At 45.9% G+C, this 17,844-nt stretch overlaps 1 protein-coding gene across 3 annotated transcripts; it reads left to right on the forward strand.

Annotated features, from left to right (window-relative positions):
- Positions 1-69: 69 nt before the first annotated feature.
- LOC134983095 (gastrula zinc finger protein XlCGF17.1-like) lies at positions 70-17,438 on the forward strand. Of its 3 annotated transcripts, none has more exons than XM_063948793.1 (7): positions 70-113; positions 1,097-1,199; positions 3,283-3,452; positions 4,398-4,519; positions 4,629-4,726; positions 10,461-10,569; positions 14,384-17,438. In XM_063948793.1, the coding sequence occupies exons 4-7, from the start codon at positions 4,486-4,488 to the stop codon at positions 15,208-15,210; spliced, it is 1,068 nt and encodes a 355-aa protein (XP_063804863.1). In that variant the 5' UTR covers positions 70-113; positions 1,097-1,199; positions 3,283-3,452; positions 4,398-4,485; the 3' UTR covers positions 15,211-17,438. The 3 variants fall into 3 exon arrangements, with proteins under 3 accessions (XP_063804863.1, XP_063804865.1, XP_063804864.1); XM_063948795.1 differs by having other exon boundaries at positions 14,387-17,438; XM_063948794.1 differs by lacking the exon at positions 70-113 and adding an exon at positions 151-253.
- The last annotated feature ends 406 nt before the right edge of the window (positions 17,439-17,844 follow it).

Genomic DNA, 17,844 nt, shown 5'->3' on the forward strand with positions numbered 1-17,844 from the left:
CCAGAGCCCCGCCCCCTGCGTTCCACAGACAGGAAGTGGCGAGCCATTGGCTGTCAGCGCAAAGTGGGCTGGGCCAGCAGGCTGAAGGAGGACGTTGCTGTGTCTGGTAGCAGGTAATGATGTTCCTCTTCTTACTGTCACTGCGCTGCTGGGGAGGAGGAGGATATACAGATATTTTATGTTATTATAACGTTAGAGCAGGGTGTGGGGGGTATTACTATACTACAGGTGGAGTAGAATGTGGTGTACTATTGTAAGTTTGTACTATGTGCTCTCCCCTCCCACCCCTGTGCGCCCTGTTCCCCTCTCCCTATGTCTGTATCTCTTCTGGTCTCCTGTGCACTCCCCCACCCCTGTTCCCCCCTGTAATATAATATGAGATATAGCATATGCATATTTTAGCTTTTCAAATGATTGGTCACTGTTTCCACTAAGCACACATGTACACGTCCCCCAATTACTGCAGGGGGTAACTGGGGTAACCTGAGGAAGCATTGGTCGGGGTATGACACCAGTTGCGCTGCCAGAGGACGTGTCCTGCCCAGTAATTGTTCACTGTTCCAAATACATATTATTTGTGTGTGGCTACAGCATGATACGGTGCACCCCATTCAGTCATACATATTACATCAGGGCAGTGGTTCTCATACGCGGTCCTAAAGTCACCGCAAGAGTCTAGTTTTTAAGGATATCCCTGCTTAGTAACAGAAGGCTTAATTAATACCTCTGTCAATTTGATCATACTATGCGTGCACAAGCAGGAATACCCCTAATACTTGGACTGTTTGGGTGCCATGAGGACCGCGTTTGGAAACCTCTGTATTAGGGGGTCTTTGGAATTCTGTGGTGTTGCCATTTAATTGCGATTTTATAACTGACAGGGTCCAGTGCACACTAATAAGTGATGATCAGCATTGAATTGTACCTAACGATTATTACATGGGTTACTATCCAAGCTTATTAACCTTAAATGGAAAAGTTCTCTCATTTGATTTAATACAAAACATTGCGTGTTGTTCAGTATTATACATGATCAAGGTTGCTAAGCAATTAGGCCGTATGATAATTGCTTACTAAAGGGCTGTATATCTCCTAGCCAGATGTGTCATGTTACTGACCAGTGCAGCCCATAAAGAACAAGCCAGCCAGACTGGTGAGCTGTCTGGGGTGACACGTTATCCTGGCGAGGTCCCATCCAGGTAGGAAACCAATGTACACATTTCTTCCTCTTTTTTTGTTTCTCTATCAGCTTGTGATTTCTTTTCTGTACTGTTATTGGTTTTCTCGTATAATCTGACTCTGTAGGTGTAAGTAGATCATGTGTACTGCAACCATTATCTGGCATAGTTCTCTATTGGTTGAACCTCGGAATTCCAAAGGACGTGTGTGTGATTCCATATCCGTGTCATTGCACAGCAGTGGGCGGTGACATGGTCGCACATTTTGATTCGCCGTCATCAATGCCATGCCCCACTGAGTTGGGATTCAGGAGGGGGCCTACCCTGCTAATGTCCGGGAGAGCTCCTAAAATTCAGGACATCCCAAGAGACCAGACAAGGGACTGTTACTGCTCTGGAGTACTTTGCATTTAATCCATTCATTCTAGATCAGTGATACCCAACGCCGGTATATAACTTAATTAAACGGCGGTTTGCAGGTGTCCCGGGATTGGTAATGACACCCAGTGTTCATCTTGTGTATATTTCTGTAATAGCCATTGAGACTTAATAACTGTGCAAGATGTGAGTGAGCTGCTCATCTGGAAACCTAGGGGTACATTTACTAAGATGCGGGTGTTTAGAAGTTGGGATGTTTCCCGTAGCAGCCAATCAGATTCTGCTTAGCATTTATCTATCACCTCCTAGAAGACAATAGCTAGAAACTGGTTGATATGGCTAAGAAATACAGACGTCTGGATCCCGATTGCAAAGAAGCTGACAGGGGTGAGTAAGAGGCGTTGTCCCCTACCTCCCTATCCCTCCCTACCTGCTGCCTAATCCTAACCTTTCCCCCGGAAACACGTCAACCTGACCACTCATCCCCACTTCCTGTGTGCGAGCCAACACACAGTTTCCTGTTGTTTGAGAAACTATGAATGTTCAGGACCCGTTCTACGTATGTGCAGATAGGTCCTGCGATGACATTTCAGATCTGTGATCTCCTCTGCCTGATAGACATTGCATTGCTAAGGATCGTAATGCAAAACTGCTAAGAGCAGCTTTGCAATTACAATCCAACCTGAATAAGTCTGTGTCAGGCAGCAGCTGCAAAGCCAAATAATACAGAAATGCATAAGAATGATGATAAACACAGGTGATGAAACATAGCATGACTATTGAATAAGTCTCCAGCTAGACTACATCTTGAATATACTGTCCAATTCTGAAGACCGGTCTCCAAAAAAAAAAACAATTCCGGAGATCTTGGGAAGTTTTAGAGTCTAATAAACAAAAAGCGTCCTAGTATGCATGAATGTATGTGAGGTCAGTCCATAGACTTGTCTAACAAACCTTCAGTTAGAAGGAAAACATTTCATCATAAGACTAGGAAAAGGGTCCTTTACTGTAAGGGTGCTTACACTTCCGCTTAATTCATCTTTTTGTCTTAAATGTGGATGGAAAAGGCCAGGAGTCACATGTCTGACAGGATATTGGATCTTACCCTGGAATTCATCTACCTACTGACTGGGGAGGTGAGGGAGTCTGGGAGTGTCACAGTGACACCACTCTTGTCTCTATTACTAACACAGGGACCTGACTGGGGAGGTGAGGAGGTTGGGGGTGGGGGGTCACAATGACATCACTCTTATCTCTTACTAACACAGGGACCTGATTAGGGAGGTGAGGGAGCCTGGGAGTGTCAAAGTGACATCTCTCTTATCTCTGTTCCTAACATAGGAACTTGACTGGGGAGGTGAGGGAGTCTCGGATCATCACATTGACGTTGTTCTTATCTCTGTTACTAACACAAGGGGAACTGACTGGGGAGGTGAGGGGATCTGGGGGTGGGGGCACAGTGACATCACTCTTATCATTATTACTAACACAGTGACCTGATATTTTGATAATACTAGGATATATTCTTTAACTACTATAATATCAGGAGTGTAAAACTGGTTGTAAAATAATTCAGCTTCACACAGGAACCTGACTAGGAAGCGTATGGATGTTGACAGTGTCACGTGACATGCCTCATTTTTTTTCTACATTCACACAAATTCAAGGTCTAGTCTATGAAGTCCAGTCTATCCATCTTGATATTTAGCTTATTCTTAATACACAGGATTACACAGCAGTGAAGAAGACATCAGCCGTACCCATGTGTCAGGAGGGCTAAGCAGTACCCAGAGCCCCATCGCGGTGTCTCTACCTCACTCACTGATACATGAGAGGCACAATGACCTGAAGATCCTGGAACTCACCAACAAGATCATTCAGCTGCTGACTGGAGAGGTGACTGCTGGGAATGGGGCATTATACAGTAACACCAGGGGATGTGTCTGGGTGATGACTGGAGAGGTGACTGCTGGGAATGGGGCATTATACAGTAACACCAGGGGATGTGTCTGGGTGATGACTGGAGAGGTGACTGCTGGGAATGGGACATTATACAGTAACACCGGGGGATGTGTCTGGGTGATGACTGGAGGGAGAGGTGACTGCTGGGAAAGGGGAATTATACAGTAACACCAGGGGATGTGTCTGGGTGATGACTGGAGAGGTGACTGCTGGGAATGGGGCATTATACAGTAACACCAGGGGATGTGTCTGGGTGATGACTGGATAGGTGACTGCTGGGAATGGGACATTATACAGTAACACCGGGGGATGTGTCTGGGTGATGACTGGAGGGAGAGGTGACTGCTGGGAATGGGGAATTATACAGTAACACCAGGGGGTGTGTCTGGGTGATGACTGGAGAGGTGACTGCTGGGAATGGGACATTATACAGTAACACCAGGGGATGTGTCTGGGTGATGACTGGAGAGGTGACTGCTGGGAATGGGACATTATACAGTAACACCAGGGGATGTGTCTGGGTGATGACTGGAGAGGTGACTGCTGGGAATGGGACATTATACAGTAACACCAGGGGATGTGTCTGGGTGATGACTGGAGAGGTGACTGCTGGGAATGGGACATTATACAGTAACACCAGGGAATGTGTCTGGGTGATGACTGGAGAGGTGACTGCTGGGAATGGGGCATTATACAGTAACACCGGGGGATGTGTCTGGGTGATGACTGGAGAGGTGACTGCTGGGAATGGGACATTATACAGTAACACCAGGGGATGTGTCTGGGTGATGACTGGAGAGGTGACTGCTGGGAATGGGACATTATACAGTAACACCAGGGAATGTGTCTGGGTGATGACTGTATCATTGTGTGTGTCAGGTTCCTATAAGGTGTGAGGATGTCACTGTCTATTTCTCCATGGAGGAGTGGGAGTATATAGAGGAACACGGGTCTGTACAAGGACGTGATGATGGAAAATCACCGACTCCTCACATCACTGGGTAAGAGGAGACTGTCATTTAGTGTAATGGAGCTATGGGGCCAATTAGATACACATCATCTGATAATCACATATATACAATGTACTCAGTCACTGTGTGTCTCCTACAGATGGAGCCGGTAGCAGGAATATGGCAGAGAGATGTCCCCGTCCTCTTTATTCTCAGGATGATACAGAGGAGAAACACAGCGTCCCACAGGAGGATCAGGTAAATAACACAGAACATTGCAAATGCACCACAACAAAGACAGGTACTCCCGGTCCTCAGATGTGTTCAGAGACCTTACATGGCTCTTCCTGCACTGAACATGTTAAGTCAGCAGTACAGTGTAAACTATATGTCCTATAGGCAATTCATTTTCTATTACTGCAAAGTTGAACGCATGTTATTTTTGATTGACACATTTAATTCTATCATGGTTCTAGAATGGATTGATGGACTTTTACCCGTACTTGGAGTTGACTAGACCCAGTTTAGAGGTCAACAGCCTAATGTGCCGGTGGTGTTCGCCAGGGACCCCCCGCAAGGAGGTTTGGGCTTCACTGCACCCGACATGCAGTTCGCGGCCCTCTGACTGGGTTTCCAGGTATGGGTTCTGTTAAACACTGGAGACCAGACCTAACTAGATGATGGACTGGTACCAATTGATGGACTGGATGTTGGCCTGGAACAGACTACTCAGGATAAAGGACTAGGACTGGTTACTCTGGACATTGGGCTTGGATCAGTATAGATGTGATCCAAGCTTGGATTACTGATGGACCAGGATCTCAGGATACTTGAAGACTGCGACTAATTATGTACTGCTTGTACTGAGGTAAGAAGCTGAAGGAATACACACACAGTAATATAAGCTTGCTGGACGTATCTGGGAACAATGGGGGTCATTCCGAGTTGATCGCTATCTGAAAATGTTCGCTGCGCAGCAATGATGCAAAAAATCGGCACTTCTGCGCATGCGTATGCGGCTCAATGCGCACGTACGACGTACTTTCACAACGGCCGATGTAGTTTTACACAAGGTCTAGCAAAGCTTTTCAGTCGCACTGCTGGCCGCAGAGTGATTGACAGGAAGTGGGCATGTCTGGGTGTCAACTGACCGTTTTCAGGGAGTGTTCGGAAAAAAACGCAGGCGTGCCAGGAAAAACGCAGGCGTGGCTGTGCGAACGCAGGGCGTGTTCGTGACGTCAAAAAAGGAACTGAACAGTCTGCAGTGATCGCAAGTGCTGAGTAGGTCTGAAGCTACTCTGAAACTGCACAAAAAAATTTTTGTAGCCGCTGTGCGATCCTTTCGTTCGCACTTCTGCTAAGCTAAAATACACTCCCGGTGTGCACGGATGCAAAAAGCAGCTAGCGAGCGAACAACTCGGAATGACCCCCAATATAATAACAGCAGCTAAACTCAGTAGAACTTTGAAAATTCAGGCAAACACACTGATACTGGATAGATGAGACTCACAGGTGATAGTGCAACCAGGAGAGAGCCACAGCAGCACTAGGATGTAGACTATAACAAGGATATACATTTTTGGAGCAGATTTCAGCAGACTGGAAACTTGAATAGACTGAAGAGGTCAGTAATCAGCAAGATGCACCTGGACCCAGCACTGAGCTGACAAACAGGTAAGTTTGTAGCTTGGAAATACTTAGCGAGGTTTCCAAGTAGCCGCAGTAAATTACCACAGCTAATTGTCCCACCGGAGGCTATCCAATTAGCCCTGTAAAGCAGCAGCTCGCGCTGGTCTATCTGAGATTTTGTTTCACCTGCCTCAGGCAGGTGAAACCAAATACCCGGAAACAGACCCATTTTCACCCGAAAACCGGTCTGTTTCTGCCAAAAACACACAGGTTTCACTGAACCTGTGTGTTTTTGGGAGATAATGTATTTTTTATTTATTTATTTTTTTACAGGCGACCAAATTGGATCACCTGTAAAAAAAAAAATAATAAAAAAAAAATGACGGGTGAAACGTCGGGAAAAATACCCAATGTATTTTCACCTCTAATTGGATACCCCCTTAGCCTTTGCTTATGCGATACACAGGGAACTCTGGAGAATCTGTAGCTTTGAAAGCTTGCAGGAAGGAAACCAGCAATACAGATGCTCTGTAGTTAACTAGGATCTAAAGACTTATTACGAAGACTCGCCAGGGATTAACAATGTTACATTGCTCTGGCAGTAATTTGGAGCACTGCAAGGAGTTACATAGGAGCTGCAGATCACAGATTGGCTGCTAGAGTCAGCTGATGCAAGGAGCAGTCTGACTGGAGGAGATGTGGTCAGCTGACCAGATCCAACCTGGTGATGTCCATGGATTGGCTCCTCAACACAAGTGCAACAGGAATACCTGCCCTGCAGGACAGACAGAAAGGTATGTCACATGATGAAGTTCCAGAGTGGAACAAAGATGAGGAAGGCTTTGTATGTATGTGACTGTAGTGTTTTTGTTATTTGTATTTAAGGTGGCTTACCCGCTCCCTGAGAGAGATGATTGTCCTTGTGATGCACCTTCCAGAGTGCATCCGGGTGGCTCTTTCGGGGCCGCTGGTTGTTACTTTCAGCAGCAAAAGTGTGGTTCAAGACATTTTTCTGTATGGTCACATGCAAGTCTCATCATCGCAGCTGTGCATCTGAGTCCCATCATAATTTATGCATCAGAGCTCCCGATATACCCCTCAGACCTCCCCACATACCCCTATATTGCCCATCTTATACCCCCACACTGAAACTCAGCAGATTTTGGAGAGATCTGCTGCAGTCCCCAATTTTCTATCTCAGAAGCAACCCCCATGAAATGCTGAAATTCATTTTGGAGCTGGGGATCGGTAGCTAACACCATCTTCAGATAGCATTCACCATTGTAGGCCATGGGTTAACCTTCACATCATTCACCGGAAGAAGGATCCAGAGGATCCCTCACCAGCACTGACTGCCCGCACACGTGCAGCCTGCCTGTAGTGCAGTAGCATGACCAGGTCCGGAACCTGTAAAAGACGCACTATAACGCGTAAGTGCGATCACTGGTTCGAGTAAATATCATTATGTGCAGCGGACTTTATACTCACAATGTGAACATCCACTTTCCTACCAAGACCACTGACCAGCTGCTAGAAGTGACATCCCTCACCATGCTTTCTGCCTGGGTCACTCTATACATCCCGGGTAGCAAGGTCAGCATGGTCAACGTGGCAAAGCAGCAGCTCCCTGTTGCCTGCCCTGCTCCAGGGATACTGCCACCATGATGACAGAAGTGAGACACCAGCTCCGCAGCCCAGGACAGTAGCTGGCTGGCGGCGGGTAATACTCTGTATGTGTTTATTGGCTGCAGCACGCACAGCTGCGTGGAAAGCTGAGTCCCTCACTGCCCATGGCTCATAATGTCTGTGAATACTGCCAATTAGGGCTTTTCGCCATCTCCTAGGATTATTTTCACCCACTATAGACTTGCCGCTGTATCTTCTCGTCAGTTGTTCAGCTTCTCTAGATCACTTTATCCGACTTTGCAAGAATGCAGCTTTCTTGCAGATCATTACTCGCCTGTCTCTGCACGACAGGTTGTCACTAAGCGTTGTTGTCGGTGCCACTGGTACATGGGCACCGCCATCTTGTCTTAAATCAGGTGATCGCAAGCCGACCAGTCTGGCTACACATGACCTCTGTAGCCAATCCGCATCCATGACACCCTATAAAAATCCCTTAAAGTGCATCATCCAGTACCAACTTCTGTGTTTCCTGTTTGTCTGTCCTGACTGTATCACTCAGAATGTTGGCTCCACAGTATCCTCTGTTGCTACTGTGTAAAATCCATTTAGCAAGTCCTGCTGATTTTCTGTAAAGCCTTGAGAGTTACTTATCAGCTTCAGCCATTTCAGCTGTTCCAGTTTGCTGCCAGTAACTTCCCCGTTGCAGCACGTCCTGCTGCTTCTGTTTAAAGTGTTCAAGCACTCCTCAAGCATTAAGCTTATCTTTCTGCTTCTATTCTGCTACTTACTAACCAGCCTCAGCTGTTCTAGTTTATCGCTGCCAGTAACTTCCTCATTACAGCATGTTGTTCTTCTGTGTACACCTCAGTCTACAAGGCATCTTGCACCCACAGTCATGTGCTACTCCTGTGTGCAGCTACAAGTCATCCTGCGCTCAGTCATCTGCTACTCCTGTGTGCAGCTACAGCAAATTCTACACCTACAGTCATCTGCTACTCCTGTGTGTACCTAGAAGAGATCCTGCACCTACAATCATCTGCTACTCCTGTGTGCACATAGAAGACATTCTGCAATCACAGTCATCTGCTACTCCTGTGTGCACCTACAAGAGATCCTGCACCCACAGTTATCTGCTACTCCTGTGTATACCTAGAAGACATTCTGCACCCACAGTCATCTGCTACTCCTGTGTGCACCTACAAGAGATCCTGCACCCACAGTTATCTGCTACTCCTGTGTATACCTAGAAGACATTCTGCACCCACAGTCATCTGCTACTCCTGTGTATACCTAGAAGACATTCTGCACCCACAGTCATCTGCTACTCCTGTGTATACCTAGAAGACATTCTGCACCCACAGTCATCTGCTACTCCTGTGTGCACCTACAAGAGATCCTGCACCCACAGTTATCTGCTACTCCTGTGTATACCTAGAAGACATTCTGCACCCACAGTCATCTGCTACTCCTGTGTGCACCTACAAGAGATCCTGCACCTACAGTCACCTGCTACTCCTGTGTATACCTAGAAGACATTCTGCACCCACAGTCATCTGCTACTCCTGTGTGCACCTACAAGAGATCCTGCACCTACAGTCACCTGCTACTCCTGTGTATACCTAGAAGACATTCTGCACCTACAGTCATCTGCTACTCCTGTGTGCACCTACAAGAGATCCTGCACCTACAGTCACCTGCTACTCCTGTGTATACCTTGAAGACATTGTGCACCCACAGTCATCTGCTACTCTTGTGTAGTGTGGCAATTCTCCATACACTCCTATGGTCTCAGTATCATCATCAGCCTGCAATACAGATTCTAGGTTCTACTGCTATACCACTGACTGCCCCTTAACCCTAGGAGTTTACTCATTTTAATTCAGGAAACGTCAAAATCACCTAAGAGTTATATTCGCTGGCCCATAGTAGCTGGTAGTGTGTAGCTGTTGTTGTCTTCTGTAGTACTCCAGTGTTCAATAAATACCGCTTACATGATGTGGAACTTGCTCAGATTTCCATTTTTTTCCACATACCTTGCAGTTGTGTACACACCTTAGATACTGACACAAACTCAGAACAAAAATGAACCCAAATCCTAACAGGAGCAGTCCATAAGGCCCAGACCTGTAGACCACGAGCAGTGAAGTCCCAACGCTTGCAGGACTTCTTCATCCTGTGCTCTTTCCATGTTGAGCTATTACCTGGAATTTTTTTTTTCAAATAGGCGAAAGTGGCGTTTCTAATTTCCTCATTGCAGAGCCAAGACTTAGCCTGGGCCTCTCATGTGTTAGCGTAACCTTTCTACACAACTAGGATAACGGTGGCTTGGGTTCTACCTTCTGCCAGGGTTCTCCAATATCGAGAGACTGTCTACATTGCAACTACATTCCTTGTTTATTATATTTAACCCACACTGCATCATTCATATGTTGCTTGAGCACATCTCATACGTTATGGGCTGCCATGGAGGTTGTAAAGGAAATGAGAGAATAATTACAGTTTTATTTCCTTGACATACTGTACTCCATGGTAGCCCAATATTGCGACTCGTGTTGTCTGTTTTCTAGGCAGCTTAAAAAGATTCTCAGACACCCCAAGGGAAGGCAGAGTCCCGCTATATACATTCTGATGGAGTTCTTTTTCCTGTCTGTACTCGGATGACTAAGGAGTTATTACCTACGTTATGGCTACCACAGACTATTTTAAGGAAATTATATTTTTATCTTTTTCTATTTAGGAAGAAAACCTCAGAGATTTTCATATTGTTGTTATAGAAGAGATAAAAAAGGAGGAGGATGAGCTCCATGTGACTAAGGAGGAGGAAATCCCTACAGATATCAGCACAGGTGAGTGATAAACACTGAATAAAGGATTTTTGGAGGTGAATATCACCCCAACTCCCGGCGCAGATCAAAGAGTAAATACTTAATTGAACATCAGCACTACAGGATTAGCAAGATCCCCAAAGGACACAAAAACAAAAAGAAAATAGTATAATGCGCTTGATGTGCTCTATAAAATATATATTTTTATGTAAATACGTGTCTGCTTTTACTCAGAATTTGCACACAGAACTTGCTTTCAAATTAAAAAATTATTATGCTTTTATTTAATACCACAATAATACCACACGTAAAATATAGCATAGGATTCAAGGAATGGATTAGTATACTCCAAACACACTGATAAAAAACACACTGAATGTCCTTTTATGCTGTAGAATGAATAGCAACAATGTATCTTTTATAATGCTAAACGGACCCATCTGATCTGTTACATAAAGTGCATCAAACTGCAACAATTGCTGATTGCCTGTAGGGAAATATATACAAAGTTCCTCCGATCCTCCTGCTACTGGCGTCCCAGTGCAGAGGAATATTGCTGTATTTATATTTACCCGAACCAGCGGGGATGTCCAGTAGTACAGCACGGATGCTCTGAGAAATATTCTCGTGGTGTTCAGCCACAGCGTCTACCGCCGGCACTATTCTTGGTGCAGATTTCTGTCTCTGTCCTGGCGGGCAGGTGTAGGCGCCTACTGGACATTCCCGCTGGTTCGGGCAATTATAAATACAGCAATATTCCTCTGCACTGGGACGCCAGTTGCAGGAGGATCGGAGGAACTTTGTATATAATTCCCTACAGGCAATCAGCAATTGTTGCAGTTTGATGCACTTTATGTAACAGATCAGACTGGTCTGTTTAGCATTATAAAAGATACATTGTTGCTATTCATTCTACAGCATAAAAGGACATTCAGTGTGTTTTTTATCAGTGTGTTTGGAGTATACTAATACCCCTTTTCCACTAGTGTAGCACGGGTCGCAGCCGTGTCGCCTGACACGGCTGCAACCCGTGCTACAGCCCCCTGGAGACAGCGCTCACCAACCCGGCAATTGCCGGGTTGGTGACGCACTAGTGACGCGGCAGGGGCGGCGCTGGGAGATCACATGATCTCCCAGCGCCGCCCTCCCTATGCGCTGTGAACGGGAGCCGGGTCGCCTCAGCACGGCTCCCATTCACACTAGACAGCTAGCCGGGTTGAACACCCGGCTAGCTACCAGGGTAGGATTCCCGGATCACTTGATCCGGGAATTTGCCGGGGGACCCGTTTCCACTAGGGAAAAACACTGGTAAATGCGCGCTCCTGCGCATTTGCCCGTGTTTAAAAAAGCTAGCGGAAAAGGGGTATAATTCATTCCTTGAATACTATGCTATATTTTACGTGTGGTATTATTGTGGTATTAAGTAAAGCATAAGAATTTTTTAATTTGAAAGCAAGTTCTATGTGTGCTAATTCTGAGTAAAAGCAGACACGTACTAACATTAAAAATATATATTTTATAGAGCACATCAAGCGCATTATACTATTTTCATTTTGTTTGAGTGATAAACACTAAATACAAAACAGAGTCACATACCCTCATTGTTCAGTGACTGCAAAAATCCCTTACTCTACACCCTCCTCTATCAGTACACATTAATGAGGGACATGTATCTGCTCAGTGGGGGAGTCAGTAGCCATCAGCCCCTATTATACTCCTCCTCTCCCCCTCACATCATGTCACTGTGTGTTACCAGCCCAGAGATCTGACCAGTCTCCCCCTCACACTCTCTGGTGTATCTCATACATCAGGAGCCATCAGCCCCTATTATATTCCTGCTCTCCCCCTCACATCATGTCACTGTGTGTTACCAGCCCAGAGATCTGACCAGTCTCCCCCCCACACTCTCTGGTGTATCTCATACATCAGGAGCCATCAGTCCCTATTATACTCCTGCTCTCCCTCTCACATCATGTCACTGTGTGTTACCAGCACAGAGATCTGACCAGTCTTCCCCCCCACACCAGGAGCCATCAGCCCCTATTATACTCCTCCTCTCCCCCTCACATCATGTCACTGTGTGTTACCAGCCCAGAGATCTGACCAGTCTCCTCCCCACACTCTCTGGTGTATCTCATACATCAGGAGCCATCAGCCCCTATTATACTCCTGCTCTCCACCTCGCATCATGTCACTGTGTGTTACTACCTCAGAGTTCTTACCAGTCTCCTCCCCACACTCTATGGTGTATCTCATACATAAGGAGCTATCAGCCCCTATTACACTCCTGCTCTCCCCCTCACATCATGTCACTGTGTGTTACCAGCCCAGAGATCTGACCAGTCTCCTCCCCACACTCTCTGGTGTATCTCATACATCAGGAGCCATCAGCCCCTATTATACTCCTGCTCTCCCCCTCACATCATGTCATTGTGTGTTACCAGCCCAGAGATCTGACCAGTCTCCTCCCCACACTCTCTGGTGTATCTCATACATCAGGAGCCATCAGCCCCTATTATACTCCTGCTCTCCCCCTCACATCATGTCATTGTGTGTTACCAGCCCAGAGATCTGACCAGTCTCCCCCCCACACTCCCTGGTGTATCTCATACATCAGGAGCCATCAGCCTCTATTATACTCCTGCTCTCCCCCTCACATCATGTCACTAAGTGTTACCAGCCCAAAGATCTGACCAGTCTCCTACCCACACTCTCTGGTGTATCTCATACATCAGGAGCCATCAGCCCCTATTATACTTCTGCTCTCCCCCTCACATCATGTCACTGTGTGTTACCAGCCCATAGATCTGACCAGTCTCCTCCCACACTCTCTGGTGTATCTCATACATCAGGAGCCATCAGACCATATTATACTCCTGCTCTCCCTCTCACATCATGTCACTGTGTGTTACCAGCCCAGAGATCTGACCAGTCTCCTCCCCACACTCCCTGGTGTATCTCATACATCAGGAGCCATCAGCCCCTATTATACTCCTGCTCTCCCCCTCACATCATGTCACTGTGTGTTACCAGCCCATAGATCTGACCAGTCTCCTCCCACACTCTCTGGTGTATCTCATACATCAGGAGCCATCAGACCATATTATACTCCTGCTCTCCCTCTCACATCATGTCACTGTGTGTTACCAGCCCAGAGATCTGACCAGTCTCCTCCCACACTCTCTGGTGTATCTCATGAGCCATCAGCCCCTATGATACTCCTGGTCTGTCCCTCACATCATGTCACTGTGTGTTACCAGCCCAGAGATCTGACCAGTCTCCTCCCCACACTCTCTGGTGTATCTCATACATAAGGAGCCATCAGACCTTATTATATGTCTTCATTCTGCTGTCACCTGTCCTGCTGCTCCCCTCCCCGTGTCACTGCTGGTTTATATCACATCTTACACCTATGGCCATGTGATTATGCTACCTGAGGGACATATAGAAGCAACTGCATGGTTTTATTTTGCTACCTACCTATCCACCTTGAGAACTGAGAATAGTGCTGCTCCAGTATGTGTCTGAGGTCAGGATATGGGTTGCAGCTGCGGCTGTACAATGTCACATGTTAATAAGGCTGATTGTCCTATGATGCTGGGGGCGTAATGCTGTGCCTCTGACAGGGATTTTCTTTCAGGGTGATTACTCTGATCTCTTCCTGTGACCAGGAATCGGCAAATGTGGCTCTACTGTATTTGCCAGTTAGAGTGACGCCCACAGCTCAAGAGATTTCTATGAGGCCACAGAAGCTAAGCGCATTTCCTCCATTCAGTTAGGTTTTTCTCAATGCAAAAAGAAAACATCTATTTACAAAGATGTATTTTATTTCCAGCAGATGGATGCAGAAGCAGGAATACCTCGGAGGGACGTCTCCTTTTGTCTTCATATATTAAAAAAGAAGATAACATCGTACAAGATTCTCCAGGACAAAACCCCATAACTCTGAATATACATCCAGTGTTGGACAGGGGAGATACGTCATCTGATCACTCTAATATTAAAGAAAGTTCTGATACATTAGATGGTGTTACACATAGAACAAGTCCTACAGGTACTAAAACGTTCCCCTGTTCTGAGTGTGGTAAATGTTTCTTACATCGTTCAGTCTTTGTCAGACATCAGAGAAGTCACACAGGTGAGAAACCATTTCCATGCTCTGAGTGTGGGAAATGTTACACACGGAAGTCACATCTTGCAGTACATCTTAGAGTTCACACAGGTGAGAAACCGTTCCCTTGTTCTGAGTGTGGGAAATGTTTTGCTGAGAAACCAAAGCTGATTGCACATCAGAGAAATCACACCGGTGAGAAACCATTTTTCTGTTCTGACTGTGGAGAATGTTTTGCGCATAACTCAGATCTTGTTATTCATAAGAGAAGTCACATGGATGACAAAATATTTTCGTGTTCTGAATGCGCGAAATGTTTTACACGGAAATCTAGTCTTGTTATACATCAGAGAAGTCATACGGATGAGAAACCATTTTCGTGTTCTGAGTGTGGGAAATCTTTTACACGGAAAGTAGATCTTGCTAGACATCAGAGAACTCACACAGGTGAGAAGCCGTTTTCATGCTTTGAGTGTGGGAAATGTTTTACACAAAAAACAAGCCTTGTTGTACATCAGAAGATTCACACAGGAAAAAATCCATTACCATGAGGTGATAGACAAAATAGGTTTGCATCAAAAATCGAAATATTGTAAAATATGGGGGCGTGGCCTAACTGGGCATGGAGTAGGACTTGGGTTTCCTAGTTCCCCGACCTCATACTCCTGCAATTCCTACTGCAGTCCTTTGAGAAAGCCCAACAAGGCCTATTAAGGTGTCTTAATGGTCACTGCCTAGTTTGAGCTGTATTTGAAAACACTCCTGTGCCTCTACCCTTTGTGCCTCACGATAGCATGTTGCTCCAGCCTGGGTGCGGCCCGTGTGTGTCCGGCACCATCTTAGGGTCTGGTGGATCTGGCAATCTCAGTCCTGCTCACCTTCTCTGACTGGCCCCCCTCGCATGTGTCTCTGGAGTCAAGTCTGAGACAAGCTCTGCTTTGTCTCCATGGCTCCTGGTGTCCCTCGGTGCGGGATAGCTGACGGCGGGGACCACTCCCACAGCCTGTGAATGCCGGTCACCATATTGAATTTGGCAGTGAGTGCGGCCTTGCTTCTGCCTTCATCTTCCTTTGTTATCCCATCTAAGCTGCCAGTGCTGGATCCAGGGCTGCAGTGACCCTCAGCGCTGTCCTGCAAGCATCAGGAGTTTGCTGCACCGGGTTGACTGCGGAGAATACCCCGCCATCCTACTGACGCTAGTCGCCATCTTGGAGTCGGACTTCGGACCCCAGCCAGACTCCTGTATCTCCTGCCTGGGCCTGGCTGCTGGAGATGTCTGAGAGGTGTAGAGCGGTGAGTGATAGTCCTCCCCCTCTTGTAATTCTGGATGCCTGCCTGTGTTCCAGGGTTCTGGGCACTGTGATTCTGTTAAAAGGGGTGGCTGTGCGGACTCTGGGTGGCCTCTCTCCCCTGGAATATAATTATATAGCCCTTCTGGAGCTGTACTGTCACATATGGGTTCTGTTTCTCTGCCTTCTGGGAGATTTATAAATTTAGCTTATTTAGTACTGCTGTACTGCTTGATGGTCCGATGACACCGTACTCCTACTGCGGCCCATTTGGCGAAATTTGCACATGGAGATCGGACCCCATCTTGATTTTTATCTTCATCTCCATCTCATACTGCCTCCTCTTCTCCCTCCCCCAACATGGCAGAGTCCTCTGAAGTTACTATGTCCCAACTTTTGCAGGCTATTACTGTCTCTGAGAAACATCTTGCTGATAAAGTTGCGGAGGTGCACACCGATATTTCTTCTATTCGCCAAGATATGCAAAAACTCGGGCATGGTTGGAGAGCCGGAGAACTGCATTTCTACCCTAGAAGTTTCCTATACCCCCATTCCTGGCCGACTAACCTCCCTAGAATCACAGATGTCAGCATGTAAACTCAATTGAACTGATATTGAGGGGCTCCTCCGGCCATTTTGTGGGCCTTCCTGAAAAAGCAGAGGGTTTACAGCCTGAGCACTTTCTGGATAACTGGTTATTATCTACCTTTGGCAAGGAGTCATTTACAATTTGCTGTTGAACGGGTCCACAGAGTGCCCACCCATCCTCTTCCTCCTAGTGTGCAGCCCAGAACATTCATTGCCAAGATCCTTCATAATAAGCCTAAGTAAGTGGTACAGAGTTACAGTTTCATGGGAAACAGTTACAGCCAGCATACATCACCCTTAAATCAGTGGACAGTCATCTCCATTTAGAATCAGCAACAATTGAGCTTCCTGGGTAAGGGAAAATACTTATATACTGTGTATTGGAGAAGGTACATGTCTGGGGCTGGGTCTTCTGCTATTAGTCCAGGGGTGGGACATATCCAGTACACTGGGGATCATTGGTCGGCTCAAACGGTTGGCGATGTCTAAGTCCTGAGATGTGATTACTGTTATTTACATTTGAGTTCCCGCCCCAAGACCAGTCAAACCCAGCACATTATCATACAGTAATATACAGGAATCCGGTATAGCTAATAACTTGTTGCCGCAATATGTGACAATATCCTCGCAACCACCAAATTACTGCTTACGTGACCCTGAATAGTTTGATCCCACACATGATATATTTATGCAATCCCATCCTTGTGATATATAGTTTCCTGCTATTACAATTACGTTATGAAATATATATAAACCGTGGGTTAGAGGTGTTTAAAATTATTTGTAGGAGAATATAAATGTTATACATTTGATATATCATACATCAATGTCTCGTCTGTACTATATTGAATGTCACCTTTTGGTGGTCTTGTTTAAATCATTTAAAGGTTTTAAGCAAATAAGGTTCTTGATTGTGTTTGTGTATGTTATATTGTGTTCTTGTTTGTTCTGACCTCTAGTGTAACAATGACAGTCCAGTATCTATTGACTCAACACACAACTTTCAATTGTTCGCAATTTACATTCCCAACAACGGAAAGCCTATGAGTACAGAAAACTACAGTGTATGTTCACAATGGCTGTTTAAGCAATCTGATATGTTTAAGACACTATTTGATTTGTATTCCTGGAGATACTACATTTGAGTGTATGTGAGAATTATTTGCGTCACAGTATGACATTTATTAACAAATGCATCTTCTACCGTAATGCGCACAGTAACTTGCCATTACGGTCATTCGCGCCCTACCGTATCAACGAATGCATAATAGATGCATCCATTAACAAATGCCATAGCGTATTCTAAAT

The sequence above is a fragment of the Pseudophryne corroboree genome (assembly GCF_028390025.1).
Source record: "Pseudophryne corroboree isolate aPseCor3 chromosome 3 unlocalized genomic scaffold, aPseCor3.hap2 SUPER_3_unloc_1, whole genome shotgun sequence".
NCBI lineage: Eukaryota > Metazoa > Chordata > Amphibia > Anura > Myobatrachidae > Pseudophryne > Pseudophryne corroboree.

Coding starts and splice junctions, on each gene's coding strand:
- LOC134983095 (XM_063948793.1), top strand. CDS start 4,486: ATGATGGAAAATCACCGACTCCTCACATCACTGG. Junction 4,520..4,628: donor CCGACTCCTCACATCACTGG/GTAAGAGGAGAC, acceptor TGTCTCCTACAG/ATGGAGCCGGTAGCAGGAAT. Junction 4,727..10,460: donor GCGTCCCACAGGAGGATCAG/GTAAATAACACA, acceptor TTTTCTATTTAG/GAAGAAAACCTCAGAGATTT.